Below are 16,990 nucleotides of genomic sequence, written 5' to 3'. Positions count from 1 at the left end.
TTCGTATCTTCATATATTTCTGTATTGATTCTGTGGTGCGAAGTTAACACGTGAACTCGACGATTACTGAAATTCTTTACATTTTTTGCAAGATAGCAAAACACATGAACAATATCTATGATGTGTGGCGATGTAAAAAATACACGTTGCTAGGAGAACCGGTGCGACCGCATACCTCGCGTGTTGCCGGCAAGGCCTCAGCGGCACCTGCGCTTTCCCGCTCCTCTTACCGCTATCGTCGTGCTACCCGCTGCCACTGCCCGCTCCACTACCCATGTTGACTTTCCCCATAGCTACCTCTATATGTTCTATATGTTATACGAAATTTTAGGCTACAAGTCCTTATATTTCGGTCAACTGAATCCGGTCAAAAGTATGTAATAGAATTTCCCAAAATATAAAATTCTTATCAAAACTTGAAATTTAAGTTAATTTAATATACCAACACAATTCATTGTATAAAATGAACAAAGAGTGGCAGGCTCTTGTCGCACGCCGGGGCCAGCGCTGTACGATCATTACGGGTACTTGACCCAGCAATTTACTTGTAACTATAAAGTACAATTTATGGATTATTAATAGACTGTACGGCCGAGACTAAAATAGCCTCTTGTATCACATTGCCTCCGTATGCAGCCAACGACGATGTAAAATTAGAAAGCAAACATAACAACTGATATGCAAATGTTTCCTGCCCTCCTAACAAATCATTTGTAGTAGAGTCTAGAGTATCAGTATAATAAATGTGATAACATCAATTCTGTTGCAATAGTTATCTTAGGTTTGTACTAAATAACCTCTATCGATTTTTCAGTCAGGGATGATGTTGGTGTATTGTAGGGACAAGAAAGCGTATAAAACGCAGATCAACACAAACGGTTTACGCCATCGAATAACACACCGTGCCTCAATAAATGGCACGGCTCATTAAAGTAAGCGGTGCGCGGGAGCACTAAGATATTATCAGATGTTATAAAAAGCCCAACGGCACCCTCCGTCGGCGCCTGGCCGCCTGCTCACTGCTATAGTACTCTTATACTTTAATAATGAAAACTTTAGCTTAACCTACTTACATTAATGTTTTCTTCACTCAATAGATGTCTCTATTATTAATTAACATAATCTCATACATTAAATGACCATCACGCAAATTAATAAATCATAAAAATTCCATCAACGGTAACACAACTCATCTATGTTATGTCGCACGCGACAAAAAAGACCATTAGGTAAGCAAATGTATATTTTAAAACAGAATAAACGATAAATCTCACGATGGGCTTTCGAATTCCGCGCATGTCATCCGACCAGGTGAGATTGGCTGGGAAATACCACACACATATGTACGAAGGTGCACAACCTTACATACGCGTTTAATCCGAATGTGCTCATATAACGTATTTAATTTGGCTTATTTTTCGAACCGGCTGCTATCAGCGCACGCTCGAGAATAAATTACTAATTGCAAAGAAAAAGAATATCGATAGAGGATGCGAAGAAGGATGAAATAATAATGGAATGCAAGTCGTTCTAAGCGTGCTAGTAAGGTACCGCATTGGAAGTTTTTTCGCTGCGGCGCCTGCGCATGCGACGCCGTCTTGTCGCCGCCCATATGTTGATGTCTTCGTAGCAAATCAATTCATTCAATGTTCATTAATAACAAGTAAGAACTTGGTTAACACTAATGACTTACGTAGTATAATAATTATTCTAGCTACTATCGTACAAAGACTTACCTGCTACAATACAATATGATTTAGCAATGCTCATGTATAAAATACTGAGATTTACAATCTTAAGGCCTGCTACTTTTAGGTAATTTATAATTATAACATTGTTTACAAAAGGTTTCTTTATCGACCTCAAAAAGGTTCTCAATTCGTCTGTTTTATTTGACAACTTAAGCTCGACTATAAAACAAATTAATGTTGATTGTTTCATATTTACGATAAGTCAATTTCTTGTTACAATTACAAGTACCAGTACGTAACGGAGGCTCGTGTCGATATTGTTTTGTTTATGTTTCGCACCGGTCACTTTCACATCCGTCCGCGCCTCGAGTTCCGTTAACAATCCTCTGTACCGATTTAAAATATTAATTTGTTACGTAACGTGCGGCTACTTCGTTATTGGCACCAAAATTTAAAAAGAATACAATTTATTCTACAGTTTTTGTGTAGTACTGGCAGATTAGTAATCATATCGTGTTCGTAATTAGTACTTTATTTTAGCAAAGTACATATTTTATGTTCAGTTTCGATTAATAATTGTTACTATGGAGATTCGCGAACCTAAATACAGTAATAGCCAAGTTTCGTTTTAAATAAGTTTTTAAAGTGCTATTTTTTTAACAGCTATCTCTATTAGTACATTATCATAACCAGTAAAGTTCCGAGTCATCACCAAATTATTAGACAATCGGTAAAAAAGTCGTAAATAATATATGAAAAATGAGATCTCTCGGAATTCCCAGAAGCGCGCAAGGCCACTTATCAAATTACTAGTTATTGTCTAGGTGTGAGCCTGTCGCGGCCGGTACTAACACATTATTATTCTAAACATGGCGCGTGATAAATTGATTTAGTGACAGTGGCCACCGTGTGGGCATACAAACGTCCTTTAAATACCACCAAGAGACGATTATGAGTGGTGTTAGCATTGCCCAGCGTCTGCGGACAATGCGATAAATAAAACATTGATCGTCTATGAGGCCTTTGTAATGTAACTAAAGACACAATAACATAATGGCCAACTCGGACCGCGTTTGTAATACATTACAAAAATAAATAAATATTAAGCAAACTGTTTGCTATTGAGCCGCGAGTGCTGTTTTTGATGAGCCAAGATAATTTAATAACTCTACACATTGTTTTAATTCTGGATGAATTTAAGTTTTAATTATTTCTCTATCTATTTGGCTTTACTAATTTTTTATTAATATAATTTCTTTAACCCTGACGTTATACTTAATACATCGCACTTACAAAGTCTAAGAGACAGTTAATGATGGGCAATTAAAGAATAAAATAAGATTTTGTAAATTGACATTGCAAAAAATTAACTAAGTTCAGTGTAAATGGTAATAAAGAGCAACCGGTATACTTTACCTTTTCCCAATGATAGTGATTCAAACCATAAGAAAACCATATTAGAAAAATTTACTTTTGTAGGCCCCTCTATAACCATCAATATTATCTGCAAAGTTTTTACTGAATAGTCGAACTGTTTAGTTAAACCTCTTCGTGTGTAGGCAAAACTGAAAACGGTACAGTTTAAACGACAATTAATTATTTTTCTACGCACGATTTAACTGAACAGTCCGACTGTACAGATAAAACAGAAGGTGTATAGCAGGCTTAAGTTAGTTAGTATTTGAAACCGTACCTTACAAATGCAACGGAAGCAACTGCTCCACTCGTGCTCGAGCCGTGAGTCCTGCAGCCGCACCGCCTCGCCCTCGTTAGAGCACGGCGCGCGCTGACCCTCTGAAATTATATTATAACATTAAATAAATCATAAAGTATAATAATTTTCCATTTAACAACATTTATCTGACTTCACCATAACGAAAAAAAAAAACTTGAGAGGTGTCAAGGGACACCCGGATGGAACGAAGTTCCTTTCGATTAATTAGTGAAGGAACCAATGTTTATTCTATGAATAAAAAACTTAAGTCATCACAAGAAGTACATTTTACATTTACTTCTATGAATTTTCGTTATTTATTGTCACGTCGTTGCCATGGTGAAGTAGCGCTCATTCGTCGTTAACATACTTTAGCAAAAAGTGTCGTGACAACTTTTCGTAAGAATTTTTTCCGTCTAGCCCCCTTTCACAACGCGCGATAAGGAACTTCGTTCCAAAAATCGGCTTACTCTTCAAAATCGGAGGAGTAATTTAGGTTTTACCCTACCTATAGGAAGTCATGGAACGTAAAATATCCATAACTAGTTTTATATTACAAGTGTATAGTTTAATTAATTAAACTTTTAACTTAATATTTTATACAAATGGTCAAGATGGGTATTGATAACACCACATTTGTTAAAACATATCCGTCTCTAATCTTACATTAATCTTGACCTAGGAAAAACCACGCCTTTATAGCATTCCTCTACATCTACACTATTATGACAACAATCTAGCTGTAACTATACAGCTATTATAAACAGCTGCTATTAAACTATAATAATAACATGATGCGCTAAAAATATTTTATTTACCTAAAATGTCAACATTTATTCATAACATTCGGAGCGGTGAGTCATCTAGATATTAGCGGAAAAAGTTATAAAAATAATTTCCTTGAATGTGTGAGCATTGTAATTCCAAAAATAACGCACCATATATAATAACGCATGGTTCTAAAATAATTAATAAGCTATATTATAACTAAAACAATATCTATATTATAGATGTTTCTGCAGCGGTATTCACAGTTAAAATAGTGATTCTGTCGTTACGCTCACTTCATACCACATTCAATCGTTAATTGGCCACTATGGAAGGCCCTTAGTGTAAATTTCTCTTAAATCTACACTATTTAGTACTACCGAACGACTAAGTTCACTAAACAATTTTAATACATGAATTAATAAGCAATAATAAAAATGTCGTCACCAATTCAATCAAATATGGGTACGTCATTATGGCGGCACATTTCTTATCTACAGCCTTCTGTGAAATCATAATCATCCACAAAAAATACTTCCTTTTAATGATGATTAATTTGAAATGGCTTCGGTAATGTCATACTGTAGATAACTTTACAAAATAAATTTGTTTTCAATATGAATATTATTATAAGTTGTACTTAGAACAATAAAACTTAACCCGGATTTGAACCCGGAAATAAGATTTGGAATATCCCTTTTAAAATGTGAGTTATTAATAAAAGCGTTTACTTTTCTCTCCAGTAATGCAAAGGTATTCTTTACCTTACAAGCTTTTTTACGTTTATTTAATGCGGAAAAATATCAACCAATACTAAAAACAAATTAAAACCAGTTTAGCCATACATTGTAAAAAACTATTTCAAATATTAATAGAGGAATAAAAGTGCTAGATAATTTAAATTAGTTTGCAAAGAGGTTTTTAAAATACAACAAATTTTCTTTTGACGTCAATGTTAAAGGCATGTTGCTATGCCACATATTTCAACATATTTTCCCCTCCAAAACAAACGAAGACAATTAAACAATAAATTAATTTACTTAAATGACACGACGTTAATGTTAAATAACATCTTTTATAAGCCTAATAAAAAGGAAAAACGTGAGGTAGCTTTCTCTACTCGTGAAGATCACACGAAATGTGACAGGTGCAAAATAAATATTTATGTTTGAAAATCGTTTTCGATTTTTTCTTTGAGTTCGAATCAAACTCGCGCATCATAGAAAGTAAAGTTTACTGCGTTACAAAGTAACTTGTACCATTGAAAATTATTATTTTATGTAAATTTACTTATAAATTAAGCCTTATCTTCCACTAACAGAACTATAAACTGCTAAATTCTCATATGAAATGTTTAGTAAAATATAACCATAACAATGCTTTAAAACAAGCTTATTTTAACCATTCGGATGTCAAACCAAATCATTATTTTAGTTGTATTAAATATAAGCTGTTTTAAGTTAACAAACAATAAAAAGGTCGTATATAATCGAGTGAGCCATTTCGCGAGTTGCGTATCGTAAAGACGGCATCCGATCGACGTCCCCGCGTGTCGCGGATCACATTTTTACCTTGATTCAGATTGAGCCACGGATCCGCATTCTTATTACGTACATAGCTGTTTCGGGCGCCGCGCCGTTGCTTTGCTGACTCCCGCGTAAATATTTCTCTAATTGATGTGTGCGCGTCAAACACGCAATTTGCATATATCCACTATTCACTATCGCAACAAAATTCGACCGCACCACAGTATATGTTTTTTTATGTTAATAATGCACATTATAACTTGTTATATGGTACACTTTAGAAAAAAATCATGCATGTTGTAGACTTATAATTGTGTGAGAAACTTTAAAAGCTTCCATACATATGATAATTCCCTATTCTTAATTTTTAGGTACTAAATCTGTCGATTAAAGGTAGGCAGCAACGTATTTCAAAACCGGATGTCTATTGGCAGTCCGTCACTTCGCTTTCAATGCTCATTTGCCACCTTTTACTACAAAAAAAAATAACGAAAAACTACTATTAGTCAACGTACTATGACAATTTTATAAAATAAGTATTTCATTTATATTTTCACATTGATTTGACACAATATATTTACATTTCATAATAGCCATATCTCATAGCAACGAGCGGTTTTCAAGGCTGTTGAATAAATTATTGAATCTCCGAATTATAAGTCAACAAATTAAATATTTGGTGGTGTTGAGGAATTGACTCACATACATAAATATGCTTGGCATGCTATATACATATATTGTACTATATAAAACACTTAAAATCCTAACAGGCCAGAATTTACGACTTCAATAACAGTGAATTAATAAAACCTTAAGGTTAACGATATCCTTCTTATAAATGGGGTTTTAAATAACCAAATTAAGGTCACTTTTTATTTTATTTGTAGATATAAACTTTATTATTTGTAGTTTGTCAGATACGAACTTTACAGCAAACGTTGTCTTTTTCTAAAATGTTTTTTCGTTTTTGAATATTTTTTGTGTTTCGCAAAATTTGAATTTCATCTGTCTAAAAAGTCCGGAAACAAATTGTGTAAAATCGAATTGTACAAATAGATCCCGGCCGGGAGAGGGGTCCCAATACAGAAGTAACACGTTTGAAGTCACTGAGATGTTTTGAATTTATCTAATTGCAACTTGCACTAAATTGCATTCACTACGGATAAATAAATGCTGTGTCATTTATTTAAATTTAATATTAACACAAGATAAGTGTTTGGTGCTTAAGAGTGAAGAGCCATGGTTTAGTGCGATTCAAGTAATTATTTAAATGTATGTCTGTACAAACCCTACATAAGCACTTGTAACGTTCATTATTTACTTACAAGGAACCAACAAACCCTTACAATGTTTGTACATTCAAGAGTTCAAGTGAATAAATATTGTCTCCATTTGCAATGAAGGATGTCGCAGATATTTATTAACAAAGACAGTTTTTATTTTTGTGAATAATTAACTGAACTTGGCTTTGCGTTTTTTCTAGTATTAGCTGATAAACGAGCCGCAGGGCCGAGACGAACTGGAATTCGCCAAAATAGCGAAGTAGCCGCTGTCCATGGACAATCGTATTTGAAGATACGTTGCCTACCTTTAATCAACATAGGTAGGGACGCGCAGAAAGAGGAATGTTGCAAAGTCTAAGTTAAAATAATGCCAAACATTTTAATAAAAATTATGGTATTGCAAACATATGATATGTTGATATAAAAAAGTCGACGAAAGAGTCTAGTTCGGTAAATACCTACCAAATATCCGTTCTAAAAGTTGTTTAAAAGGAACTTAGGCTTCCCTTGTAAATTTTGTCTCGTTTGGACCTTTCGACCGTTGAAGTAAGACGATGGCATCTTTGTTATTGAAGTTTAATTAAAATACACTAGACTATTAAAAGTTACTACTTGTTTTTTTTATTAATAAGATCCACACGCAGCATAAATATTCAAAGCAATGCATTCCACGAGTGAAACCGAAGAGATTGCAAAAGAAAGTAACATTACATCGCACCAAGTTTACTTCAAAAATAATCACGATGTTTTATCCATCATTTAAATACAAGGTGTACAATTTCACACCAACCCGCCAGGAACAGTTACCGGTTGTTGCAATGCTGTCTTATGTCCATATTCACAGCGAAGCTCAGGACTATTATATTATGACCGGTTTAGAAATCATATATTTCTTGCTTAGATAAAACTGTTTTCTGTGTTCTTCTTTCGTTCTTTCTTCTATAATTCAGTTAACATACCTCTCAACTTGTTTTCCACCTCAAATCGCTAACAGATTAATTATAACTAGTAGTTTTTTAAAAATCTCTCTTACAGATATTTTTCAAAGTTGTAGGTGGGGTAAGGCTCCAAGTCTCTCATATCTCACTATGGATATTAATAGACTGCGATGATTGAAATCCATTCTACATTTTAACAAGAATCCGAAAAATAACATCAACACAAAATTGTAGATTGTCCGTCTGAATAAGATGTTACTGGGCAGTGTACAGTCAAGGTACGCTGAGCATATTGTTGCGCAAGCTGGTCTGGGACTGGCGACTCTCGTACGGCGCATAGATCACATGTCGCTCATTCGTCTGTAACGATCTGTTCTGCCTGCTCTAGTCATTGCAGTAATTGCCAATCACACCGAGCAATTTGTTATTTTCATACGTTTCGAGAGATTAGAACTTGTCATGACACTTGATATATGGTACACATGTTGTAAGTAAAATTATGTGGAAAACAGTTGAAATTAACGATCGAGCGAGTGAAATCAAAAGTTTTCTTATGTAAAATTCAAATTCGATAGTACGAAATGTCCAAGATGACGATGTTTCCTGAAGGCTAACTGTATTAAAGTTTTTAAATCATCGGAACATAAATAGGAAGGTACATCTTTGGTAATTATGGAAGTTACAGATGAAGTTGAATAAATCATCACTCACTAATGAGACCGTTGTCAGCTGTGGCGAGGTGGTGTGTGAGCAGGAGTGGTAGCAGCAGCAACAGCGGTAGAAGCGGCGGCAGGTGGGGCGGCAGGAGTGGCGGCAGAGTGCTGGCGGCAAGCGCGGCGGGCGGGGCGAGCGCGCGGCGCGGGCCTCGCATGGTCGTTACTCCCCCGCGACCATCACACCCCCGCGCCGCGACCTCTCTGCGCGATACCTGACACAACACACACCTTCATTACACTACTATTACTTAGGACTCTAGAATTACGTCCCTGCGAGATGTACTAGGGTATGTGCCTCAAATCCTTGTGTTAAAGGAGACACTTCAGAGAAGAATATTAATAAAATGATTTCTCAAACATCAGAATCGGTCAACTGTAAATTCAATGTCACTTAATAGGTCACAGGTTGTCACAATGTTACACTTTACTAAGGTTATTGAGCTAAATATTAATGTATAAAATATACTCAAGCTTTTAAACTAATCAGTACTTGTATTTCTTAACACTTTACACCTACTTTGACAACTATAACCTTAAATTAACGCTACTTGCTTGATAAAACATTGCTTAATCTGATCTAATTCAACATGGCGGTTAATCATGAAGTTAAATTATTTCACAACATAATGACCCGGTTTTACCTGATCGAAATTCATCAACAAGTATCAAAATTGAATTAATTTGCTCAAGTAATTCACTTTTGATCTATTTTTTTAACATAAAATTAATTCAACATTCTAAAAAGTTTGCACGAATTAATTTTAATTGGTCTTTATTATAATAACATTATTTGGTTTATCTGAGTTTCATATATAACATTAGTAAAATGCGAGATTCTTTACGTTATATCTATATTGATTTATACTTTATGAGGTAAATATGTCATAAAAATAAATAATCGATTATTTCGATTCCTGTTTAACTTTTCTAACTAATAATAATAATAATAATAAATGATTACTCATAGAAGTAATATGTGATCCCTAAGGTTTAGGTTCTTTAGGTGTACTCCAACTTACCATAACTTTGACGTAAAATACATACGTCTAAAAACAACCAATTGATTTTATTCAATCAAATTCGGTTAAAACTTTACAAATAACTGTTAAAATAAAATAGTATGTAGTCTATAATTTATTATAACATATTTTTAAATTTTTATGTCCTAACAGAAAGAGTGTTTTAGCCTTTGTTTGCTGTGATTCACCCAATGGAAATGGTACGCGCCTTTACTGATCATAAGCCGTTTACCTCGGTCGAGACATGCGACAAATACGTTGAAACACACATAATGCAAACAAGATTCTCTTTTATTCAGTAACTTACATTCTTATTTAAACGTCCAGTCATATTATGGATACAATATAATAACTATCGCTCCGTGTCAACTCATATACTTGGAAAAAGGGACTTTACAACCAGCGTTGAAACAAACTAATTTAATGTGAAATAATGCGTCAGGGTTAAATTTTGACGAAGAAATTTGTACGAGCACTTTGAACGAAATATTTTTTAGTTCTTCTATTATTCAATAAAAGAAGTTATTAATTTTCGTGATTGGATAACCTAAATATTACGTTTTTGGATTTTATTATAGTCTGTACATTTATAATTGGTACCACAAAAACAAAGTACATATTGAGTTGATATGACGTAAACATATTCATAATAATGAGATAAATTCCATTCGGCCTTTTATCATTTAATCGCTTATATTGAATAAACAATAATTCAATAAAAAAATAAATACTTGGAGTGTCGTGAGTGACGTTAAAGAGTCAATGGACTTCAAATTACCGAGTGATAAGTAATTTATTTACAGCGTTTTTGCACGGACGACCCAGATACGAAGCTGATTGATGGAACAGGATGTTGTAGGGGCAGCTTGGAGACTCTCCAACACATACTGCATTTAACAATTATAGTTAACATTTCTTGGAATATAATGAATTTTAAAAGCCTTATATCAAACTTTAACGTTTAATCGATTACCCATTGCATATAAAGTAGCTCGAAGCTTTAGAAATGGTGTTCCAGGCTTTGTACAAGACAAATCTGTAAATACACGGTATCGCAACGATGTCATTCAATATTATATTAAGCTAATAATATTTGATATCTATATAAAGTCTGGGTCTGATGATGTCAAATACAAATATCTCTCATTAGTCAAATTAGAGAAAAAAACAAGAGCTAAATTTCTGGTGCAAAGAAAATATGAGCGCACATTTACATCGTTTCACTTGGACTATGAATGAAACGATAAGAGTCCTAAACGAGTAACTTAACATTTCTTGTTATTGATAGAAAAACAAATGAAAACCATTTTTAATTTGTCCAAACAGTCAGAACAAATAATTTGAAATGAGCAATAATAAATAGAAGATTTCGTCATAGGCCAAATCTTCCAGTACTTGACCGATGACATCAACTGTAGGAAATCAACAAAGAGGACAGACATCTTTGTCGTCGGCCTATAAATTCACAGCGCTTAATCGATCGTTATCGGAGGACGATTTGACACACACACTTATACAATGCTCTATTCTACTAGTACACCAACATACCTATAAACATTCCAAGCCAAGTATTGAATTCAAATTGTAAATTATTTTTGATTTTAACGTCGTTATTAAGTCGTTTGGCAAATAGTAAAGCCTTAACATCCTTATTTAACAATGTACTCTAATTTTGTTATTCAAATTACTAAGCTTCTTGTTTATTACTTAGTTTTATGTTACTTTCTTTTATGTAATGTATGGAACGTAAAAACTCCAACTAAATACAGTCGAACCTGAATAATCGAGAAACTTCTATAAGCGAGTGTCGCGAGCGATCCGCAACCGACGGACGATGTCCATAAGCGGGTAACTCGGGTTAGAGAGAAACCCCATAAGTTAGAAAAAATTTGGGGTCCTTTGGATTCTCGCTTTTCTAAGTTCGACTGTAGTTCTTCACACTAAATACGTTCGTTACTGCAACGAATAAATGAGAGAGTAAAACAAAGAACCGAAAAAAATTACATTGATTTAAAATTTTATAAAACGAAGTATAGAATTATTTCAAAGCAATGATGCGTTCCTTAATCGTATATATTTGACGTCAAATCATTAATGCAGTGAGTCTAAAACCAAGTTATATTAAGACCTACGTATTACTAATTCATAGTATTTATTGATTGAAGTTCATAGTATTTATATCAATAATAAATAACTTCATACGTCAGTAGGTATGCGCACTGCTTTGCTTACGTCACTAATACGAGTAATCTTTGTATACATATGAGATTTATTGTTTACTCAATGAAAATATTATTTTAATATTTATTACGCAAATAATTATTATCCCCTTATTTATTCGCAATATAACAACTCTAATTAATATTTATTTGCTTTTTATTAACTTTATTTTTTAAAGTATCTGAGACACTAATGTTCAAATTAAACATCAAACAAAAATTAAAATCAACTTAAATTTTAATTTATTAACCCGAGATTATTCTTTAATTATTTTTATTAGCTTTATTCATCAACGTATCTGATACACTTATATATAAAAATCAAAAATCAATTTGTAACAAATAAAAGAATTTAAAAATAAAGATTTATTAGGACGCGGACGTATATACAAAATTATTTTAATATAACTTTTTAATGTTTTAACCCATATTACAAAAGTTGACAACGAGTTTTCTAAGCAATCAATGTATCTTAAGTTTTGATTGATATATCTAAATGTCTTAAAATTCAAAATTATGGCTTCCCACTTAAATTTAAAAACCAAACATTCGTGCGGATAAAATAATTCAGGCATTTAAAATAAACATAACGAGTACGCGAGCGTCTGAATATCTCTTCTATTATAAAAAACACCGAGGCGTCCTTAACGCATTTTTTATAGCATTCCATTAGAACATTGACCTGCTGTACGTGAACATATAGCATTAATTCATTAATAATAACAGAGAGACGCAAAAAGTGGTTCATATTAGGTGCGCTTACGCAGCTTTCGGTCGCGTAATACCTCTTTCACACGAGGGCAACACAGTAGTAGACAGTATAACTGAAGTGAACAAGCAGAAACAGAACAATACTATTTTCACACTAGGTGTGCGAATAATAGCAGTACTGCATTATATACTGCTCTCTTTCACAGTTCTACCCTTGTGTGAAACAAGCATAAGGCTCTAGGCGCCGGCAGAGCCTCGCCCGCGCCCGAGCCATTGTCAATATCAGTTCCGGTTACAGATCCTCTTCGGTAATGCGTTTACGAATATAAAAACATACAAAACATAATTGATTCGCTTAACTTATTAATTTTAGCGAATGGAATGCAGTTGTATTGCTAATGTATTATTCACGTGTGTGCGCTATCTGAACAAGTCAAAAAAAATATCTTGAATACCTAATCATTACAACAGATTGGTTGCTTGTTCGTTAAACTTTCAGGATGTAAAGCGCACAAATTAAAACTTTTTTAAAGTTTTTTCTATCTTTAATGAAACTAGTAATAGATGTTTACGCCGTCCCGGATAACATATTTTTTATTGAGTTAATTAACTAGTCAATAATAGACTGTTGATCGGATTCCTTCTTAATTTGAAGACCTTGAATCGATTCCTTTCTCGTAATTATCACTAGTAAATAACGTAATCACCAAACTAATAAAACGTCAAGCTATTTGATGTAGCTATACGAGATAGTACTAAGTATTAGTAAGTAGGTAGTAATTAGTAAGTAGGTAGGTATTACTCGAGGGCAGAATCTTTGCCGATGGCCTCATGACGTTACGTGTAAAGCCGCGTTCACATTTGCCTGAAGCCGCATTCACATTTGCCTGACGTGTTGTGTCGTGATGCGTCAGAAAGGTATCGGTCTCATACAATTAATATGGTTGCGTGCACACTTCTCTGACGCAGTGTGTCGTGATGGCTTGTGTCGTGTCGCGTCAGTAGCGATCCCGGTCCGCGTCAGTTGGGTGAGGTGCGGGGGACGGCGCAGCGACACGACACAGCGGGTCGGACTAGTGTGCACGCGCACGTGTCGTGTTGTGATGCGTCAGAAGGTATGGACGACGAGCTGATCGAGTGTAAACTCTCCGAGAGCTATAACGGAACTGATTAAAAATGCGTCATAACGCGTCACATAGATGTGAACAGTAGCCATCACGACAGAAAGCGTCACGACACAACACGTCAGACAAATGTGAACGCGGCTTGACGTGTTGTGTCGTGATGCATCAGAAAGGTATCGGTCTCATACAATTAATATGGTTGCGTGCACACTTCTCTGACGCAGTGTGTCGTGATGGCTTGTGTCGTGTCGCGTCAGTAGCGATCCCGGTCCGCGTCAGTTGGGTGAGGTGCGGGGGACGGCGCAGCGACACGACACAGCGGGTCGGACTAGTGTGCACGCGCACGTGTCGTGTTGTGACGCGTCAGAAGGTATGGACGACGAGCTGATCGAGTACGTACGACAATATAAAGCGATTTATGATACAAAATGTAAACAATATAAGGATCAATCTATTAAAACTAAACTATCTTTTTGTATTTACTGGATGTATCCAATATCTTCTTCTCTTTTTTTGTTTTATTAGAAGTGTTGCCAGTGCCAATAACTGCATATCTTCTTCATAATCTGAATCCGAATCGGATGATTCATGAAAAAACATTGCGAATGTGTAAACTCTCCGAGAGCTATAACGGAACTGATTAAAAATGCGTCATAACGCGTCACATAGATGTGAACAGTAGCCATCACGACACAAAGCGTCACGACACGACACGTCAGGCAAATGTGAATGCGGCTTTAATTGACGGTATTGACCTGACGATCGCGGGGTTAGTGGGAGGGATAGTCATCAGCAAACCTTTTGCATGCGGCTAATATAGGTAAGAATAGAATGCAAAATAATTTTGTTTATGTTCCCGATGGAAAGATGAATTATATTTTACTGGAGTACCTAAAAGATGAATAAGTTTTTATTAGTGCGAGAGAGTAGTTGCATATTCTCATCAGAAGATTTTTAAGGTTGACTTATTCCAACAAATCTACTAATAAATAATCAGTAAGCTATATATGAGATATGATATATTCTTATAGATAAACAAATGGAACTTATATAATATCACCTTTTTATAAAATAAAACTTTAGCTAAAGTGTTATAATTATTTTGATAAAATTACATATACGATGAACATTTTTTTTAATGAACCATACATTTTTAATAAATATATATAAAAGCATATTTACAACTTTAGATCCAATATGACAACATATCAAATAACGTCAGTAAAAAAACATTTTTTTTTAATATACGCAAGAAACGATTTAAATTACTCATGAAATGTACGTGAGGTGATTTCTGTCAGAAAACAATGTAAGGGCCGGTAAACCATATTGAATAAATAAATTATGTGGAGGAAAACTTTTATAAAAAGTCTCGAGTACAGACGCGACCGACCAGACGGACACATACCGTTGCTAAAATGAATATAAATGTTGGTGTTCGAATGACGAAGAAAGAAGTGGCAGTACCTCAATGGCTGTCAGGCGTGGAAACGTGTTGCATGTAAAAAGTTCAATTTATTAAAATGAAGGTATCTAATATACGACGCACGTTGCAAATTGGACAGGGGATTTGTATAAAATCTTGTATGTTAGCTGCGATTAAGAAATATCGGTTCGCACTGAATTGCTTTACACGGTTTTAATATTAAATAGACTTGACTGAGGTGTAAGGTAACTAATTTCAAATAGATTAAACACAATTAAGGTATACATTTAAAAGGTATAACCAAGCTTTTAGGAGAAACTACTATTTATAAAATTACTTGATTGGTTTTTTTATAAATATATCGTGCTAAATAAGACTGTAGTATTTTCTTTATTGCTAATATTAGTTGTACACTCTTTTAGCTTCACTCATAGAACTGTATTCATCTTACAATGTTACAACTTATACTAATAATTCATAAGTTCATCTTTATTTCTTCTACTTCTTTATAATTATATTGAAATATTTTGTTAATTAATCAATTTATATAAATTTCATAGCTTTGTTATGTAAATTTAGTGTTAGGTTTGTGTCCCAAAACTTTGTTAAAAATAAAAATATATCAAATAAAAAAGGTACGTTAACACGCTTCTCACTCAGATACTCGAAAATTTGATTTTGAAAAAAATTTAAAAATACGTTGGTTAAAAATTTACAAATTTTAAATGTAATCTCATTAAATGTATCTTTATAAATATAATTTTCTTAATTATTATTAATAATATATCAAAAGAAAACTAATCTAACACTTAGCTGCAGTCCTGTGATGCGGATCATTACGTTTTCGTTATCAAAAATGGACAGGACAATCTCGTTGGACGTCAAACAAGTGACTGAAAAATTTTAAGTTGCGTTCTTAGAAGAAAAAAGAGCTACCGCGGTGGTCATCCAGGAAGCCCTCGCTAAGCAGTCGCTAAGGCTTTGTTCCAACTGGGAACATTGCTTCGCAATAATTCTCCGAACGTATTGCACAACCGTTGCCTTTAATACCGAACTTCCAATGAAGTTATGAATAATATTTGTTCATTAATCAATTAACTCAAGTTTAATATGCAGCTTAACTTTAAACCCGCTTTCACGTAATTTTGGGTTAAGTTGTCTTTATTTTTTGTGTTGGTTAACCAGTCCATAAATGCACGTTATTTTGCGGTTTTATTTACACGTTAAACTATAAAATCAATGTGTGTTAATAGTTTTATTTATATATATTACAATATATATGTATAAAAATCATACATATACAAAAAATCATACGTATACATGCCTATCGTCAGATTCACCCGAGAAAATTTAAATATTTTAATGGAAAAATTCATAGAAATATAGTAACACATACTGGTAAACCCGCGTACCTAGTGATTAAATCAATTGAAATAAAGACAATAACCCTTATTGTGTTGGCAACAAAGAAGTCGTATCTTAATTAAAATAAAAACATTGTCCATTACAAACAAGCTGATAGAATGGGCAATAGTTAACAAAGCAAAAAACAAAGAGTAATTAGATTCTTAGTTTGTTGAAATTATGATAATGGAAATACTAATTGTGATATAAAAGGTCACACAAATGTAAACTTAATTACGCATTTGATAATCTTCTACAACGTTTAATGTGTTATAATAAAATAGAGATGGATTGAGGTTACTTACATAAAAAAATAACCAACATTTATAAATTTTATCAACAAACTCTATAAAGACACACTTTTTAAAAAGTAATAACTTCTAAAGCTCTATTTTACATATGAAAATCCGGGATTATTTTTTTAACATCAATATTATTTTCTAACTCTAGA

The 16,990-nt window shown here is 33.7% G+C and overlaps 1 protein-coding gene across 1 annotated transcript in view; it reads right to left on the bottom strand.

The window, feature by feature from the left end:
* Positions 1-16,990, bottom strand: part of LOC106718375 (BMP-binding endothelial regulator protein) — a 48,235-nt gene that overhangs the window by 16,804 nt on the left and 14,441 nt on the right. The window contains exons 2-3 of the mRNA XM_045686753.1: positions 8,632-8,848; positions 3,385-3,485 (exon numbers count right to left, since the gene is read on the bottom strand). Of these exons, the coding sequence (XP_045542709.1) occupies positions 3,385-3,485; positions 8,632-8,791 (261 nt within the window). The 5' untranslated portion in view covers positions 8,792-8,848. The remainder of the gene's footprint in view (positions 1-3,384; positions 3,486-8,631; positions 8,849-16,990) is intronic.

This window comes from Papilio machaon, chromosome 4, assembly GCF_912999745.1.
Source record: "Papilio machaon chromosome 4, ilPapMach1.1, whole genome shotgun sequence".
NCBI lineage: Eukaryota > Metazoa > Arthropoda > Insecta > Lepidoptera > Papilionidae > Papilio > Papilio machaon.
This window is presented reverse-complemented; position numbering and strand designations above follow the sequence as displayed.